Below are 19719 nucleotides of genomic sequence, written 5' to 3'. Positions count from 1 at the left end.
TAGAAGTGTGCTTCAGTGATCTGAATGTGTGCTCATCAGAATCAGGAAGAACAAAATGATGGTGGGTTGGGGGTTTGGAAAGGAGGGGCAAACAGACAAGGCTCAACACCCAGGCAACTGGCATCAGCAGGGTTCCTCGCTGTGCGGGTTGGTTCTTTAAGGGCAAATAAAGAATAAGTAGGAAAAATACATACTTTCAGCATGAAACTAAATGCATGTTTCTCACCAGTCAGCAGTTTTATAAAATGAATTACATGCCAACATTTCTATACAGCTGTTAGATGCACACTGCATTTTGACATCACAAAGGTAGGCATAAGAAACAGTGCTTTGTGTGGCTTATGAGCTTCTAGAGTTTATCTCTGTAGCAATGGAGAAAAATGTCACCGTGCTCAGAGTCGCCAAGGAACCATATCGTCTGTCCATCTAAGGTCACTGCACTGAATCTAAGCTTGCTCCCAGCCTGTAGCATCTTCTCAGAACTCTTCAGGCATTAGTCTTGACATCTCCATATTTCCAAGTCTAAGTGAAACTGGCAACTCTTCAAGCCATGGCCTACTTAACCATAGGTTCCTCCCAAGAGTATGGACTCCATGGACAGCTCCACACACTGCACCTAGCTCAGTGGTGTCAATCACTACAGGAAGAATGAAAAATGCCACTCATAAGATTCACTGAACATTTTAGAAGAAAGGATTCATGACTAGAGAATCCACTGCAGGGGTCAGGGGTGGAGGGTGGAGATCAGGTGGACAACTGCAAACGGAAGCAGAGGAGGCCTAAGCTATCTTTGAGAGTGGCCCTTGGGACAGACACTCTTTCCAGAGACAAGCTGAGGTGAGGTCACACATTCCAGATTCTCTCTGTGTCTTAATGGAATACCCCTACCATAGTGAACCAGCCTATGAGCAGCCAGCAGGGAATCACACAGGTCCCTGACCACCCTATGCAGGCTCCATGAAGGGGCAGTCTTGGCTCTGGAGTTCTTTGATGTTCTGGTCAACACTTTTCAGAGCCTCTTCCAGCTTCATGCTTTTCTCCTTTCTCTCAGAATGAACACTGTCCTCATTCTTCCCAGGCCATTCTTCCCTACAGGACACCTGTCTTTCACTAGAATTCCATGGTGGCATCTGAGCCAGCACCAGATAACTCATCGCATCTCTGCCGAAGGACCACAGGTGACCTCTCTCTAACAGCAGAACAGCCAGTTAATAAGAAATTAACGTTCTAAGATATGACCCGCAGAGGTCAGGAAGGAAAAGCCGCCTCAGAAATCCACAGCCAGTTTTTTGCACTTCACACATCTGCAACATCATTCCCTAGCCAGAGAATCTGTGAAAGGCATAATTATTTATGCTCCTTCAAATCAGCAGATCACAAAAATCACTCATAGGACATTCAAGGAAAAGTACAGTTAGCTTCAACAAAGTCTTTTCAACTCTTCAGGATGTCTGTCTGACCCTGCCTGCCGCTTACTTTCTCTCTTAGTCAGAAACAAGACTCAGAGGTTTTTAGTCCCTCCCTCACCCTTTTTTCTATTTTTATATGTTGATATTTTCCCTTGTACGCATGTACTTTTGATCTGATTTAGACATTTAGGTGTGATTTATTGAGCAGCTACTGTTGCCAGGTGTAGTGTGTCATCCTTCCGCATTTATTGAAGCTCGGGGAGGTATTGCATGAGCTGATAAACAACAAAGGTATTCCAGACACATCTGAGAAGAAAACGTGGATGATGGCACAGGGGTGATTGTAGTGGGTAAGAATGGGTCATTCGACAGGTGAGATCTGAACTCAGACTACTGAGCATATTGGTGGAAACACCCTTGGGGTACATGCAAGGGGGAAAGAGAAGGTGCCAACAGAGGAAACAGCCAAGACTTCAGAAGATGGGCAATGTTTCCCTTCCCTTCCCTCCCCATAAGAGCTGGGTGGGACCATCTCTATCTACGACCAAAGCCAGAGCTGCCTGTAATCAGGCTCACATCTTGGTTTTACTGAAGAAATACACGAGCTCTTCTTGGAGGCAAACATTGTTTGCAACTCTCTATCCTGTCATAGAGCAGGGGAGGAACCTGGCATCACCACACCCCTCCTTACATCAGACAGCACTCCTGAGTGGAATTGTTTGCACCCCTTTCTGATTGACTCGTGTCCAAAACGATGGCATTAGGTGGGGTTTGGGGAAGGTAATCAGGTCACGAGGAAAGGGTCCTCACAGACTGTGTAGCTCTGGAGAGGCAGCTCAGTGCTAGAGTATTCCTAATAGCAAGGCTCTGAGTTTGACTCCTGGATTTGAGCCTGGGTGGGGCTGCTTTTAAGTTTGTGCTGGAGATCTGAGCTCAGGCCTCATGCTGGTGAGGTAAGCACTTTACCGACTGAGCCATCTCCTCAGCATTCTGTTTTCACTACGTTTATTCTTGTTACCTGCCGCACGACTGAACAGAACAATTAATGCTCAATCCAACTTAATCGAACTCTGATAACAAGTTTAGTTTCCCTGGAAGAGGTATTTGTTAAGCTCTGCAGAATTGGCTTGTGTCAGAAGACAATCCTTGCAAAAGGTGTGAAGACATTTTATCACAGTTGCGGGAACAGAGGGAGATTTATCATGGTTACCAATGCTATTTTTGTCAATGTCTTTGGAATTCTAATTAGATTATTAAAACTTTACAAATCATTACCCGAGATCCAGACTCAACACCTTCCTGCAACAAGGGTGCTTCTGAAACGAGAGTATCCTGGTGCCCCAGGTAATGATGCATTGGCTGATAATAAAGTTGCAGGGAAATTCTGCCAATAAAACCAGTTGGAAGAGACAGAACCATTCATCTTACTTTCTCTCCCAGGTTTATGCCTGAGGATATGATGTCTGCCACACAGAACATCAGCCTCGCCCTTCCATGTCAGCAGCTGCATGGTGCTGGCTCACAGACTGTGAAGTTTAATGGCTTGTCCTGGCTACTTATATTTTCCCCTTAAATTTGAGAGGCAAATCAAAAATATTTACAAGTGACATAGCACTTGGAAAAGGAATAATTTTAGGAGAAAAATGAGACGAATGGCAGATTCAACACCTAAGAATCGTATATCTTAGAGCATTTTGATTTACAACCTGTGCATTCACAGTAACACCTGAGGGGAAACAAATGGCTCACTGTTAACCCAGGCCCATTTGCAGGTTATATATGCAGGTGCTCTATATCCATCAGATAATGACTCTAAAGCCCTTTAGCATCTGAGGGCAAGAAATGGTATCACCCTCGGTCCTCTTCGAGATAACCTGATTCCTTCAGGTACAGATCCAGGCCCTTCACATTCTAGCTAAAGGAAGAAGATGGAGTTTACTCACCGTGATGTACGACGCCCTTCAGCCCATGGATAATAGGATCCAGTGCAGAATTGTCCCTCGGACTGACCTACATGTAAAGGAAACATGATTGGTTAAATCTGTCCTGGCATCAGCTTCTACTGCCTCAGTTTAATCTTCTAGAGAGAAGGGGGAACGGGCTGTGTCTAGCAAGCCGGTGAGGTCTCACACATACCAAACGCCAGAGATTTATGACACAATAAAATCAAGGGAGGAAGTCTAAATCACAACAAAGAAACTTCTCAGAATACATTATAACAGGAGAGGAACTGCCACCTCCATAGTGCAATCTTAAAAAGCTACTGCTTCGTTTTATTAAAAGCAGTTCTGATAGGCTGAAAAGTCATTGGAATTCGTCAGAGAACAATCCATCACTGGCTGAGTACTTCAGCACCTTCTGTTGATTGTGGTTTTCCTTTCTTCTTAGAAAATGTACCAGTTCCCTGCCAACTCATTCTCCTCTGTGAAGACCCCAGTTCCCCGGGAAAATGCACACTCTTTATGCACATTTGTAAGAGCCGCTCAAAGCAGGATGACAGAGAAAGGGCAGCTTTTGGGAGATTGTGTCTCTACCTTCACCTTTCTTCTGGAGTTGAGGTTTCTCCAAACCAAGCGCACTGGCTCATTTCTGCAACTTTTCAGATACTATTTAGATAGTACTTTAGATTAAAATTTCCCCAGCATGCTTTAGTTATAATTATTTACAAATAAAGTATAACAATGTCTACAGTGTGCTTTAAAATAGTCCAGGAGTGGGTACCAGCTGGAGAATGGGGCAACATGGTACTGACCATGGCCCAATCACTTAGGGCCTTGGGTGATAGGTACAGGAGGGGTCGTGATATCTCCTTTCTATGTCTATGCATGTCCTTTTCCTCCCCTAAAAATAAAGAACGTTTCAAAATCCATTATCTGTGGTTAGCAAAGTTCCTGCATTTTTCCCCTTCAGGGGCTGCAATTCCTATTAATCCACTTCTAACATAATGAAGTTGAGATATTGATGAACCTTTCAATGTGAAGCAAGACCCAATTTGCTGTTTCGAGTTAACTCAGAGGACTCTGGGGCCAGCCCTATGCTGAACTTCTCGGAACTACAAAGGATACACACTACTTCCAGGTTCAGCAGATGTCCCCACCCCTGTTGACAAGCCATTCCTGACTTGCTCTTTTGAAGAATAATCTACACTTCACACATTTCTTTCCCTTCCCTGCTCCAGTACCTCTAGGGCACAGTAAAGGCTTTAAAGGGAGGCACCTCTGCCCTCCTAAGGGAACATGTGATCATATATTTCTAGTTGTCACTACTAGAGTGTGGGGAGGGCAATTCCACAGAACCCCAGACACCTAGTGTGTATAGAACAAAATAGGAGTGCTCTTAAACATCCCACGATGCTCACAGCTTTGCCTTGTAACAAAGAACTCTCTGGTGTCAGAGGTCAGTGTGCAGGGGTGAGTTGAAGAAGCATTTTAAGGAGCTTCCTGGGGAAAAATGACAATATTTTCATGTTTGGAGTCCCGTGTGTGTGTGTGTGTGTGTGTGTGTGTGTGTGTGTGTGTATCTTCAGCATACAAGGACTATTACGCAGTCTTCTGTTTACAGACTAAGAACAGAAGAACATAAAGTAGAAATTGACACTGCAGTGTAAATACTACAAAAGAAAAAAGAAAGGAAGGGATGGAGGGAGGGAGGGAGGAAGGAAGGAAGGAAGGAAGGAAGGAAGGAAGGAAGGAAGGAAGGAAAACGGGAGAGGAGGGGAGGGCCATGAACTGAGACTCAGAGTCTTAGATCACACAGGTAAAAATCTGGATGTTGGCATAACTGAGCCTCCAAGTCATCTGACAGGGAGTCCAGACCAGGGCTATGTAAAGATTAAAATGTAAAACTTTCTTAGAAAGCCAACATATGGCAAATACTGACAGGATATACCAAATCAAAAGTATACTTGAAGAAATATTGTATTTCCATCATCCATACATCCAATTACTGTAAACATTACAGATGAATTAAAATTACATGTACAGATGAATTACAAGTAATTCATCTGAAATTAACCCCCTCCCCCGCATCACAATGCAGGACTGAGAGAACTCTCAGTAAATGTGGTCACATTTTAAAAGCCCATAAAGAAATCCATGTCACAGGCTATAGGGAGAAGGAAGATTTGGATGAGTGTCCTCTACTCATCTGTCTTCAAGGCAGTGTTATATATAGGAAGTGGTGGAACACTTAAGGGTTAGGGCCTGGTTGGGAGGTTCTCAGTCACTGGGGACATGCCCTGGTGGGACCCTAGGCACACCCTTTCTCTTTATCGTGCTGGGTGATGATGTTAGAGGTTAGCACTAGTCTTCACCCCACCATGTAATGCCCACCTCAGGTCCAAAGTAAGGGGGAAGGCAATCAATCATAGATTGGAAAATACAAAAATGTAAGCCAAAAGAAATGTTTCCTAAGTCAGTTATCTCATGCATTTTTGTATGCAACAAGAGGGTAACAGAGAGGTGGTTTCTTTGATTCAGGGGAATAGAAACATTTATGTGAGTCAAATTACTTAAACTCCTGAAGTCTGTGAGGAGATGGTGAAGTCATCTAATCCCTGCCCTCCTTGCCACACTCACCTCTAGAGTTGGAGTTTGTAGTTCTCATCAAGAGTGTTTATCACTTTTCCCTACTTTTAAAACAAACTGTCTATCTCATTGTTTGGTATAAGGGGAATCTGGTGAATGTGACAAAGGCAGATGCTCACGAGGCATTGGGACCTAAAGGCCACCATGAGAGGAACCCACACTGGCCCATCACAGGCTAGAAGGGAGGCGAGAATGAACATGGACAATCCCAGCTGGCGTCCTTCTAGTTTGCCAACTAGCAAAAGGTAAGCAAGGCCACTGAAAGCCACGTGGCCTCTGTTGAGCACCTGCAACTCATGGAGAGATGCTGAGCTCATGCCGCCAGGATACACTAACTAAAGCATAGAATCCAGGAATAATAATGTGCCTGACATTTCAACCATTCGGGGTCATTTTCTTTCAACAGCTTCTGTGAGTGCACGCTGAGGCTGAGGTTGGAGGGACAGCTATGATGTCAATAATTCCCCCCACCAACATGTGTTGCTCCTAAAGGTTTCTGAATAAGATTCCTGATGAGACCAATTCAGCTGACTTCCAAATGCTGCTCCGCCTCTGCTGCTATCATGGCAACCTTCTAGAAACAGTTTACACTCTTTACACTTCATTTACCTATAGCCAACTGTCATCCGAACAGACGAAACAGAAAAGACCCAGCAGAAGGTGGTGCATGTATGGCATCCTAGCACTGAGAGATAGAGAGAGGCAAGAGGGTCAGGAGTTCACGATTATCCTCAGTTATATAGGGAATTCAAAGAAAGCCTGGGCTATGTAAGACTCAAAAAGCAAGCAAGCAAGGAGGAGGAAGAGGAAGAGAAGGAGGAGGGAGAGGAGGAGGGGCAATAGGAGGAGGAAGGGAGAGGAGGGTGAAGAGGAATGGGAAGAGGAGTGGAAAGAGGAGGGAGAGGAGGAAGAGGGAGAAGAGGAGGAGGAAGAAGAGGAAGAAGAGGAGGGAGAAGAGGAGGAGGAGGAAGAAGAGGAGGAGATCTTTAAAAGGGAAAGAAAGAATTCCTAAGTTTTACATTGAACACTATTTGGAGTCCAGTGATGAAATCTTCCAATGTCTAGAACATAAGTGAGCCCACTGCTCCGTGTGCCCACATCCAATCAGGTTCCTTCCGTCCTGCCATCTCAGTTGTCAGATCAGATGCAACCGTAGTGCTTAGGTTCAAGTAGCCCTTATTTTACTAACTAATGTCCCCAATGCCAGCAATTTTATTGTTATAATTATTTTATGATTGGCTTTTTCTCTGTTTGCTTGGAAACAAGTTCTCATGTAACCCATGCTGGCCTTGAACTTGCTATATGACTGAGGCTAACTTTGAACTCTGATCATCCTGCCTCTACTTCCCAAATGCTGCTTTCTAATTGGCTATTGTTAATTTTCTGATGTGTATACCAATTAATTAATTAATTTATCAATTGAACTTTACTGTAGGTATGCATGGATAGAAAAAAATAAGTAACTTATTGTGGGTCTGGGGTCCCCGGTAGGTCTCAGCATTTGCTATAGGCCTTGGAATACATGCCTGGTAGATAAGGATGATCACTGTACCATGAAGCTCCATCCAAGATGAGAAGGGATGTTTTACAGTCCAGGGGCCCTTCAATGCATTTTGTGTTGTCTGATGGTATGAAGGCTCAAAGGAGGTATCCCTAATCCTCCATGACTGACACTGATAACATACAAGTAGAAAATAACCAGGCAAACTAATCCAAGCTCAATTTCTGTTCACTTGTGATTACTGAACCTAGTTCAACACTCAAACCAGGGCTCCTCTGAGCTCAAAGGCCTGACCCCGGATTCAAAGCAACCCTACAATTCAAAGTCTCTATATAGTCTGTTTCAGCTGCCGGCGACAATACAGACAAGGAAAAGAGGAAGAAAATGGAGCTGTTGGGTAGTCAACAAAACTTCCTAATAACACTGAGCTCATTCGCCAGGCCATGGGTGGGGATCTAAACTGCATGCTAATAAGTGGATTTGTTCCAGGAAGGCAAAGTCCTCACTGAAATAATCCCTTCCACTGACTGTTTCAATCAATTTGCCACTTAAGCAAAATTGTGGATGTCAGCTAAGCAATGTGGGCAGCGTTTCAATGTGTCGGCAGTGAACAAGGCTGCTTTAGCAACCTGTGTTTACATTCTGGATTCCGTTCCAGCTAAAAGAGGCCAAGAGGGAGGGTGAGAAAGTGGAACTCTGAGTCAGGCATGAAGCCTCACAGCTTCAGTGTCTACATCCTTACAGGGGGGACATGTTTTCAGAATGTTCTCTAGGGACTACAAGTAGAAAGCGCAGAACCTTGCACTCACCATGGACAGTGTCTGTCTGGGTCCTACTGGACAGAAAGTTGCCTTAACCTCTCTTAATCTTTCAAAGGATGCCCAACAGCAAGCAGCATTCCTTCCCTGAGCATCTGTGTGCTCACTGTAAGAAATACCTCTTTGAGTTCAAATTTCAAAAGACTCATGGTTTGCTTGACATCCACTCAATTCTGTAATACACTGCTCATTTCAGAACCACACGAGGAGGCTTCCCGGCTCCTCCAACTTGCTTCCTTCTGCTTTAAGATCAAAGAGGTTGCATGGTAATACAGAGAAGCCAGCACTTCCACAAATGAGCTCTAAAAGGATGGGGGGGGGCACACTCTCCCTTCCCCACACTTTGTGCTTGAATTGAAAACTTAGCTCCTGGCACTTCCAATTTTGAGAAGCTTTGTAGCATTAGTCATCTTCAAAGGGATGGCACATAAACATGACGGAGGACTCTTAGTGCCTTCCAGTTGTCTTTAGATGTATCTCCAATACATAGAGACATTGCCAATTCAGGAAACTGATAGGGAGTTTGGGATTATAGCCTAACTTCAGGCACAAGCTATGGAAATATAAACCACCAAATTTTCTTTGCAAGTGATCGCTCATCACATGGGTTAGTCCTATTATTAAGTTAGTGGGCAGGGCCTCAGTTGTTGCTATATGTGTGTTCATCATCCAGGTACTACAGGACAGGGTTGTGCTTATTTCCAACTTGGAGAAAAATCTAACAAAGACAGAAGAGCCCCAGCAGACCATGTGTCACATTCAGATAGACTCCCATCGCCTTTTCCCAAACCCTGTGCCATTTGGCCCTTGTTTCAGATTCTAGTAATTTTCAATCTTTCAAGTCCTGGCCATCTGGTAGATAGGATGGCCAAGACAACTTCCTTGCCCCAAATCCAACATTGCCAGCTGCTGCTCTACTACCACAAACCTCATATCAAATAACCAGCCTCTTGGGGAAAAAAGATTTATGCTTACAGAGGGTAGAGCTGTACTATGAATCAGGGCTGCAGGAGAACGTGTCAAACAGCAGAGGAAGGTTGCACAACCTTCCTCAAATGCAGAAATGATCCATCAAGCCCAAGGGGTAGCAGATAACTGTGCCTTCAGAGGCTGACACAGCTGATCAGAAGAGGGCAAGAGCTTCCCATGAGGTCCAATTCCACACCAGTCCCCTCTTCTTCAGTTTCTCTCACCTAAGAGCCACACAGCAAGGAGACCAGCTTCTTTCATTCTGACTACAACAGCTTGGCTTCCTTTCAGTGCACTTTGATATCTCTTGCTGTTAAGAGCTACCTGGCACAAACCATTTTCATCCAGGCCTCTTCTTCACTACTGCACTGCTGGGAGCCCTTACCTGCCTTACCTAAGAGTCCATTTAGACTCTGTGTGTGCCGGGCAGAAGCCAGAGGATGCTGAGCATTCTGCTTCTCTTTGTTCCCTTCAGATAGAGTCTGACACTAAACTTGGAGCTAGGGTGGTGTGCTGGTTAGCCCGTGTATCTTTCTGTGTGCTTGGTTGGTTGCTTGGTTTGGTTTTGTCAACCAGATACTAGTCAGGGTCCTCTAAGAAGAGGGAGCCTTAACTGAGATATCTTCGTCAGACTGGCCTGGAGGCAAGTCTGTGGGGCATTTTCTTGATTAATGACTGATGTGGGAGGGCCCAGCCCTGTTGTGGTACCACCCCTGAGGAGGTAGTCTTGGGTTGTATAGAAAAAACGAAGCTGAGCAAGCCAAATAAGCATCATCCCTCCATGGCTTTGCCTCTGTTCCTTCCTCACTGCCCTCATTGATGGACTGACTGGCCTGGTAAGCCAGATAAACCCTGTTCTTCCCATGCTGCTTTGGTTATGGTCTTTATCACACCACATCAAAAGAAACTTAACTAGAACAGATGTCAGCCAGCAAGTCCCAGCAATCCTCCTGTCTCTGCTCTCCAGTGTTAGGGTTATGGGTGTGCAGAGCTGAACCTGGATTTTTATGTAGGGGATTTGAACTCAGTCTCCGCTCAGTCCGCAGTATTAAACTCTTGCCAGAAATTCGTGAAGTATGTCTATGCTCAGGAAGGGGGTTCTTCTACACACCAGTCTCTGATACGCTATGGTCCAACTGCCCTTCCCTTCCTTAGTCTTTTATTTGGGACTCAGAAACACTATGTTTCTCGGATACAGCCTAAAGCCTCAGTTCTGGATGCTCAAGGGTCTTTCTTCACTTTTGACATCTCTACATCATGTTGTCTGCTGGCTGTCACTGCTGTAATGGGATTATGAAATGTGGGATCAGAGGTGCTGAAACATTTTAGCACCCTACATCACAAGGAAATCAAGAAGGAAAAGGGGGACAAGCTTCAGAAGGAGGCCAAGCACAAGGCGCGGGGAAGGGGGTTGGGGGAGGGTATGGCGAGGCTATAGGACTTTTCCTGAGATGTGGTTAAAGAGTAGATTCCAGTTCAGAAGGGGGAGCTTTAAGTAAGTCTATCAAAACTCTAAGAGCTGAAGACATGGCTCACTGACAAGAATACCTGTAACCAGAAGGATCTAAGCTCAGGTCTAAGAACCCATGTAACAAAAGCCTGGCATGGCTGTGTGGGCTTCTAGCCTCAGCAGTGGGCTGAATATGGACACGAGGATCGGTGGTTTGCTGACTAGCAGCCTAGTTTCAGGTCCAGTGAGAGACACCACTCTGAGGGAATAAGGTGAAGAATAACAGAGCCAGACACTCACATAGGCATGTAAACCTACATACATGAATGAATAAAATGTACCCAAAACATGTTTGCATAGAAGACACACTGTCGTGTGAGAGTTTCAGTCTGACCTAATGGCTTTCTACTCAGTGTTGCCATAGCTTCGGGTTACAGAAGCCCTTGTCCAAGGGGAAGGCTTTGGCCCTTGGTCCTCATCTCACTTTCAGCACATGTAAGATAGACTTCTAGGACTAGCTGCCATGGGCAGATGGAAAGTTCCTTTTTGCAGCAGCCCCCAGGGAAGAATCTATGCAAAAAGGAAATACAGACACAAGTGCTAACAGGATTTGAACTCCCCTGTCATGACTTTATTATTGGTAACTGGCATTCTTGATGGTTACTAGTTAATTTATGAGTTATTTATCTTCAGAAAAAGGCACAGATCTACCGGACATCAGACTGTGCCAAGACAGGCTTTCTTACTGTTCACATAGGCAGTGACTTGTGTTCATGGGCATTCCAGTGTCTTCAGTGTGGTGGTCAAGTCCATTTCTTTGGCTTTCAGTTCACCTCACTCCTCCGCAGAAGTGGAGGAGAATGTGAGCAGGGTAGGCATTCTGCAAATGACACTACCACAGGGTCACATGGGTTTCTGTGCCTTGAAATGTGTCTCCTAGCAGCTGAAGGTATGATACCACCTGCTCCATCTAAGCTAGCCCTCTGCAAGGGGTGCGGGCTCTTGGACTAAAAGCACAGGTGAAATTCTAAACCCGTAAAGCTCCACCTAGAGTCTTAAGCTACAATGCTCACAGTCTCACAGTGATATTATCATGACCTTTAAAATAAAAGAGAGAGAAAACGTATGTTATCTAGGGGAGCCTGGGGCAAAAGAGCAGTGTACTGTAAGCTCAGTGGCTGGCCTGGAAGTTTCTCTCTACTCTGTGTGGCAGTGCTGAACAGCTCCTACTCTCCCTTGGTAATACCCCCACGATGCACCACAATGCCCCAACAATAGTAAAAGCTTCGGGGAGAGAGCAGGGCCAGCTGTTTCCCAGCATAGCGAGAGACTTCAACCAAAACACATTAGATGTGACCTTTTACCTTTGCTTTTTCATTCCCTCCGAGCAAAAAGCTGCTCCAGGCACTGCATTTACAAAAGACTCAGCATCCAGACAAGGCTGTGTAGGGACTACTGTAAATCCCTGCCATGTATGCAGCATGAGAAATACAAGACACAAGGCATACTGGATCAAAGGGATGCCAGACTGATCCTTGTGGTAAGAGAAAATCCTTTTCCATGAGCAGAAATCGCCACTGCTTGCATTAGGAAGGCAGGCAGACTAGGGAACTAGCTAAGAGGTGGCATGTCTAAAATATTTAAGTGGGGCCTGGGGGGTAGTTTTCTGGGACAGCACTTGCTGTATTGAGAACTCCTTGAGTTTAGTGCCTTTAGCACTGGGTGAGAAAAGAAGAAGGTAAACAAAATATTAAAATGACATGACTTGGAGCCACAAGTCATGGCCCACAGGCTGCACGCAACCCCAGGATAGCTATGAATGGGGCCCAACACAAAATTGCAAACAAAATATTACAGATTTTTTATTGGTATTTAAAAAAACATTGTGATACATATATCAACTTCAACCAAAACACATTAGATGTGACCTTTCACCTTTGCTTTTTCATTTCCTCTATCCATCTATCTATCTATCTATCTATCTATCTATCTATCTATCTACCTATCTATCTGGTGTATGCCTGTTCTTTGATGGTATGTGTGCTGGCGTCTGCACCTGTTTGTGTGCACATGAGGCATTGATGCGCGTACATGCATGTCTGTGTGTGTGTGGGGGGGGGTTGGGGGTAGGGTGTGTGTGTGTGCTCAAGCATGCATTTGTGAGGCACTAGGTAACTTCCTTTGTCTCTGTGTTCTCTGCATTATTCCAATCCTGGTCTCTTGCTGATATTTTTCAATAAGGGCAGTGTTCAAAACGTCCCAGAGATCTTCCTGTCTGCACTCTCCACAGCGCTCAGGCTAGAGGCACACACGGCCATGTCTAGCTTGTTCTGAGGTTGCCAGGCATCTGAACTCTGTCCCTCCATGGCCTCTTATCCACTGAGCCATCTCTCCAGCCTTGTGACTTTTTCTTAAACCCAGTGTAAAGTTCTCATATACAAACCTTGTAGGTGCCAATGTTGTGGCACAATGTGAGAGGGTTAGCTGTGCCTGCTGTAGTATTTAGAGCTGACAGGTGAATGGATGGCCACTGTTCTTTACCTGCTTACATGGACCCAGCTCTCTACTCTTATTCATTCAAATGAGTACTGAGCAGCCATGGGCGCCTGGGTTGGGATTGCTCTAGCAAGACCTCCAGTAATCCCTAATTCCCGGTACCTTGGTTCTTAGACTGGCTTACATTGATGCAACAGCATGAAGCAAAGCAACTGGGGTGCTTCTCTGATGTGGTTAGAAAAGATCCTTACCCCAGCTAGATGTCTGGCATCGGTACTTTCTTCATAGTCATGCTGGAGAAGCCTACACTACCAGGAAACACAGGTAAACTCTGCCATTGGCTAAGGACAGAAGTGGAGTTCTCTTGAAGGTGCAACCTAGGCCAACAACCATGAAAGCTTAGAAGTAGATCATTTTGAAAGTGACATGTCAGGTGGCCTGCAGCCCCAGCTGTCACCTGGACAAGTGAGAACCTTCACAATGGGCGTGTGTCATGGATTTAAGCTGTTAGACTTGTAGTAATGTGTTATGCCACAACAGACAAGCATATGACAAAACTGGAGTGTTAACTAGGATATGCCACTGAACAAGCTATGGCACTCTGCTTGTATAGTTGACAATCTTGTTCTGTCTGAAAGAGTACAAGAGGGACCTTACTGTCACACTGCCATCTCCCTTACCCTGTGATACTAATTCATTAAAGGTACTTGAGACTTGGTAGTTTCCATCCTTCTTGTTTTGCCCCTTTGCCAACCTCAGCTGCTAGCAGCGGGGGTGGGGCAATGCAATTCTAAGTCAGTTCCCAGTCAGGAAAACAGAGCGGCAATAGTGGAAAAGGTCAGCCAGCAGAGCAATTAAGCATCAATAATCAATTCTGAGACAGATATTTCAGCAGCTTTTATGTTTAGCCAAACATAGGCAAGCAATAAATGGCAGCATGGAATCTGAGGCCATCATCATGAAAGGTGTCCCTGGGCACAGTACAGGGCACAGTGTGGCAGCAGGAGCAGCTGCTGAGAATCCCAGCAATTGAGTGCAGCTCATTACACACCGCAGTCTTCTTTCACAGAGGTTATTTCTACTCCAGCTTCCTTTCAGGACTGAATGATTGCTCCATTAATGCAGTCTCTGAAGATGGATTAAGTATCAATTCACTCTCCTGAGCAATACCTCATAGGCTACCCCCTGCTTCAAATGGTTCTCCCACATGACAGGCTTGCTGCCTGCCACTATAAGAGAGACACGGTCTCCCTGTTGCCATCCTCTGAAATAAACCTGCTCACTCATCTGAACAGCACTCTTCATTCACCAACAGTGACAACTGCATCAGGGCCACTATTAAATCTGTCTCAGTACTCGATTTAAGAGCCTTAGTTAAGCAATGTCCTGGACATTACAATTGGATTATTTAAGTGGGTAAACATATCTACATCCACTAATTAGAAGAACTCCTGGCTCTTAAGTGGTCATGTAAGTGAGTCCAGCCCCATCTCAGGGAGGACTTGGATGAATGTGAGCCGTGCACATCAGCTTTGTATTTAAAATGTACCTGAGTTCAGCCGAGGATAAAATTAAATTGCAACAAGGAAAGGCAGAATTGTTCCCAGCAGGCTTTGATTGATAGGACATGCCATTTGTAGCAGAACGGAATGGAAAACCACAGTTTGTTCCCAGTTATCACTGCCTCACTGGGGCAACTTTCTCTCCTTTGAGAAAATAGTATGACTTTCTCCACAGAGCATAAAGTCACTCATTCGGGTACCAGGACTCCAGCACTTTACATCTGTTCAATGGGGGTGGGCGGAGGACTCGCCATGGGGAGGAGAGAATCCGAGCAACATTCAGAGACTTGGCTTATAAAACTGTCATTAACAAGAGCCTAGAAGCAGAAATGACTTAGCACACACCAGATGGATCACCTAAGATGAATGCAGCAAGCCCATTAAAACAGCTAGTTGGTATGTAAGGCCAGTTAGTGATTAAGTGCAGGGATTTTTAAATTAATTTATCTTATGTGTGTTTGTGTGTATGTGTTCCTGTTGGAATGTGTTTGTGCATGCTAGAAAGACAGTAAGTGTCTTTCTCAATCACTTTTGGCTGTATTTTTTGAGACAAGGTCTCTTATTGAACCTAGTGCTTGCTACTGGCTACCTTACACAGATTGCCCAGCAAGCTCCAGGCACCTCTCTGTCTCTGCCTCCCAGCACTGGCCCTACAGGCCACACTATCACACTTGGCTTTTGACATGGTTGTGTGGATCTGAACCCAGATTCTTAAGCTTGCAATGACAAGCACTTTACTGAATGATCGTCCTGAGATAGAGTAAGTCAGTTACAATTCAATCACTACCACCTTAATCTTTTTATCTTCCAACCCTGCACTTCAAGAAAATGTTAGCAGCTTTTTACCCAGGGAACCTGGGTAGAATGCTCATTCCAGCTAATCCTGCCTGCTGAGCACACCTTGGGTCTGACTTGGATGAGTCCAAGGCTCCTCACTTCTGTCTCCAGCCTAGGTTGCTGTGGTTACTGAGTTCACTGCTGTATTCCTGGTTATCACCTTGACTGTATCTGTAATGAACTATAAATCAGAATTGGAGGGTTCACCTATGATCCAGATCTTGAGGCTGGAAGATACAAGTTTCTGACCTGGATCTTGGCATGAAGATCTTGAGGCACAGTGGCCATCAAAAGTTTAGACCCAGGCAAGATAGTACACACCTTTAATCCTAGGAGACTAAGGTAAGGAGATCTGTAAATTCAAGGTCATCCTAGGGCAAAGCAAGTCCCAGATCAAGGCATTGTGGTACACACCTTTAATCTGAGCATACCTTCTGCTGGAGGCCTACATAAGGGCACTGGAAGAAGGAAGATTCACTCTTTGACTGTTTGCACTTACTTGTCCACACATCTGTTGGAACCTACTTCTTCAGGATTCCAGCTTATACAGATGACCAGCTGAGGCACCTTGCCTCTTGGGACTGAGCAACTACTAGATCCTTGGACTTCCCATCCACAGCTGCCCATTGTTGGGTTAGTTGGACTACAGACTGTAAATCATCACAATAAGTTCCCTCAATACATAAATTCCTTAAGTTCTGTGACTCTAGAGAACCTTGACTAATACAATTGCCAATGCTGAGGTGACATTAAATCATACTTCTAGGTGTGTCTGATTGCATTTCCTGAGGCAATGACAAGATTTGGGCTCTCATGGATTCAGGTACCACACAGACTATTTGGAAGTAGAGAAACTGTAACATGGTACAAGTCACCATGGTATGGTACTTGGGGAGCTGCCATACATTGGCCCCCTCCTGTAGTACTCTGCTCCCTGCCTTGAGGTGAGGGTTTCTTCCAAATTCCTCCATCACTCTGCTATTTGGCCTCACCATGGGCCCAGCACCAATGGAGCCAAAGACCGTGGGCTGAGGCCTTCCCATAGCAAGCAGAAGAAGCCTTCCTTCCTGGGGTCGTCTATATCAGGTGTTTATCACAACAATGAGAGAGGTCACTAATAAAGTGATCTGTCTCTAACCTAACCTGATTGAAAATAATCTGGCCAGCCGGGCTTCTGCATGTGCTCTTCAGTAATATCAACCCTGAGTAACAGACCAGGTTCTCACATGCACCCTCTGCTGGAATCATTCCCTTTCAGGACAAGCACCAGGAAGAGAAGCACAGCATGACACAACACTGCTCGCACTGGCCTGGAACTGTAGCCAGGACCCTAGAGTACTCTCCCTTCTGTGGCCTGCAATCAGCCCAGACAGCTATCTCTTTCCACTCTGTACTATCTATCCCCTTTCTCTGAGTAAAGTTATTTGGTTACACTTGCAAATCTGTGTGGACCCTTATCTTCAATTCTTTGGATAAGAGCAAAAGAATCTAAACACCCAAAATACTAAGAGGGGAACAAAGCAAAAACCAAACAAAGCCCAAAACCTGGAAGATTATGTACACCCCCAACTCTCCTACCCCTGACTGCTGAAGAAAGGATCGGGTACACAGGCTGGCCAGGAATTTGATACACAGTGCAAAATGCCCTTGAACTTCTGACCCTCCAGACCGTACAGGTGACTATAACTGGAGAGCTTAAGATTGAAACCCAGGGTCTCCTACGTGCTAGGCAAGCACTCTACAAACTGAGCCGAATCCACGGCCCACAAAAGGGAGATTTTTCTTCCTATTGCAAGGTTTTAAAAACAGTGATGGAAACAGTTCCCAACAGTGATGGAAACACTGGCAGATGCAGCATTAGCAGATCAGCCAGACTGAATTTGTTTGATTTGATGATACCCTGAAGTAGGAATCGCAGTGCCTCCCCACTTCCAAACTTCTTAGAGGAATGACTGACGACGGATGGTCATTCTAGAGGGTTTGCCTAGTGCACAAGGCGTCTCCCAACCATGACAAGGGAAACCACCAAAGTCACAGTACTCTGTGCCTATTTGTAAGAATCACATGAACACCATACCCATACCTACAACAGCTTTTCATGGGAGTGTTGTTTTGCTGCCAAGTGATTCGGAAAGGCTGCATAGTGAGTCAAGAGGATTGTGACATTTGTACAGTGCAGGTCTTCTGTGCATAGGACAGTGTGGAGAATTCACCCCATCAAGGCAGATGCTCAACCTCCTGGGATCACTCCCTTTAATCTCTCTAGTTCTATTGTTTTGGAGGCAACCTTTGTAAACACATCATAAGTTTTCTTGACTTCACAAACAAATTAAAGCTCTGCAAAGGGCTTCTTGAGTAATCCATGGGGGATCAGCCTCTAATAAAACTAGAGTATTGGGGCATAGGTTCCCATACTTAGTGGCACAGCGGGTGAGAACATTTACAACCCTGGGAGGTCTCATGGACTGAGTATGCTGGATTCAGTGACATAAATTGATGGGCTGAATCTGAAATGCTATTTTAAAGTAACTGCTTATGCCCTTCTTGAGGTTTTCAGGTAAGCAGCGCATTTATGTTGGTAGCAATAAGTAGTTTTACTAAGAAACAACACAAAGCTACAATGGCCCTTAGTTTATACAGGTGTGGAGGCACACGCCTTTGATCCCAGCGTTCAGGGGACGGGGCACATATCAGTGCTATAGAGAACCCCATCACAGAGACACACCATGACTACTATTTATCAAGTATGCGCATTGGTGGTGGGAATTCTCTCCCTATGGCAGAAATAGCCACAAGTTTGATACAGTTTATGGAAGAGTTTTCAACAGCAAAGAAATCTGAGCAGGATGTAAGAAGGGAGGCAGCATAGCAATGAGGCTCAACTTCAACCCTATCCCAAGGTACAAAAAGGCATATGTCCAGTACCAGAACAGATCCAGAATTTGCCTCAACACCACAAAAACTGCCGGGACATCATGGTCAAAAATAAGGACTTGAGTTGGGCTGGCCAAACCACTTAACCTCCTCAAGACTTAATTCCCTTAACTTGGAAATATAATATCAACAATAAACCCTTTAATGGCTGTCATGAGAATTGATGCAATAATCCATTTATAGAATAAGCCCCTCATGACCCTGGCTATTATTGTAATTGGAAAAGTTGCTTACAATATACAGAATGCTTGACTGGGTAAGTAAGACAGATATCAGACTAAGCGCCACCTTCTACTGTACTGAGGAGTCAGCTCAGTGCACAGGCATGGACTCTACCACTGAGTTGTTATACCCCAGCTCATAAACTCCTTTTGATTAACCTCCTATTTGCATCTTCTCCAATCATTAGAAAATGCCTCTGGCCAATCAGTGCTATGCCTGGTACACTCTCTTATCTAATCAAATTCTAAATAGTAAACAGAAATTAATAATGGTCTTGGGTTTAGTACTGAGAAAGCAAGCATGAGTCTCATGGTCTCTTTCATAAGTCATTTCAGGTCTCTATCAGCTTATATCTCTACCACTTAGCAACCGGTTGATTCATAGTAGAGACCACAACCTACTTGAGAGTCTGAACCAGAGATATTCTTTAATCTTCTCCCAAGGGGGGGTGGTGCATTTTCTGCATGAGATTTTTAGTCATCTGCATTCATGTCAAGAGATAAGGCAAGAGGAAGGTTATCTATGAATTTCAGATATTCCCCATAGCATCTCTAGTGGAACCTGATGGAGATTAAACTGCTGGTTGGTTGGTAGTCAGGCCATTAGGGTTCAGAATAATCAGGGGGTAGAATGTCAGACAATGAAGCTCACATGATAGCCTGAAAAATCTTTACTTTATGGATTCCTTGGAAATCTGTTATACAAACTCTGACTAGGCCTCCGTACAACTAAAGCAGTCCAAGAGTATAAATTACCATAGGTAATTTGAGTTTGAAAAAAAAAATCACTTTAAAAATTAACTTTCTTTATATATATTGGATATTAGTCCCTTATCTGATTTAGGATAGGTAAAGATCCTTTCCCAATCTGTTGGTGGTTTTTTTGTCTTATGATGGTGTCTTTTGCCTTGCAGAAGCTTTGCAGTTTCATGAGGT

General features: G+C 44.7%; 1 protein-coding gene across 6 annotated transcripts in view; it reads right to left on the bottom strand.

The window, feature by feature from the left end:
• The window catches only part of Ptprg (protein tyrosine phosphatase receptor type G), a 681254-nt gene that overhangs the window by 147023 nt on the left and 514512 nt on the right, over positions 1-19719 (bottom strand). For all 6 annotated transcript variants that reach the window (XM_021181278.2, XM_021181279.2, XM_029468960.1 and 3 more), the window contains one exon: positions 3353-3419. In XM_021181278.2, the coding sequence (XP_021036937.1) occupies positions 3353-3419 (67 nt within the window). The remainder of the gene's footprint in view (positions 1-3352; positions 3420-19719) is intronic.

Source organism: Mus caroli, chromosome 14, assembly GCF_900094665.2.
Source record: "Mus caroli chromosome 14, CAROLI_EIJ_v1.1, whole genome shotgun sequence".
NCBI classification, from domain to species: Eukaryota; Metazoa; Chordata; class Mammalia; order Rodentia; family Muridae; genus Mus; species Mus caroli.
Note: the sequence above shows the minus strand (reverse complement) of the source record. Positions and strands in the feature narration are given on the sequence as shown.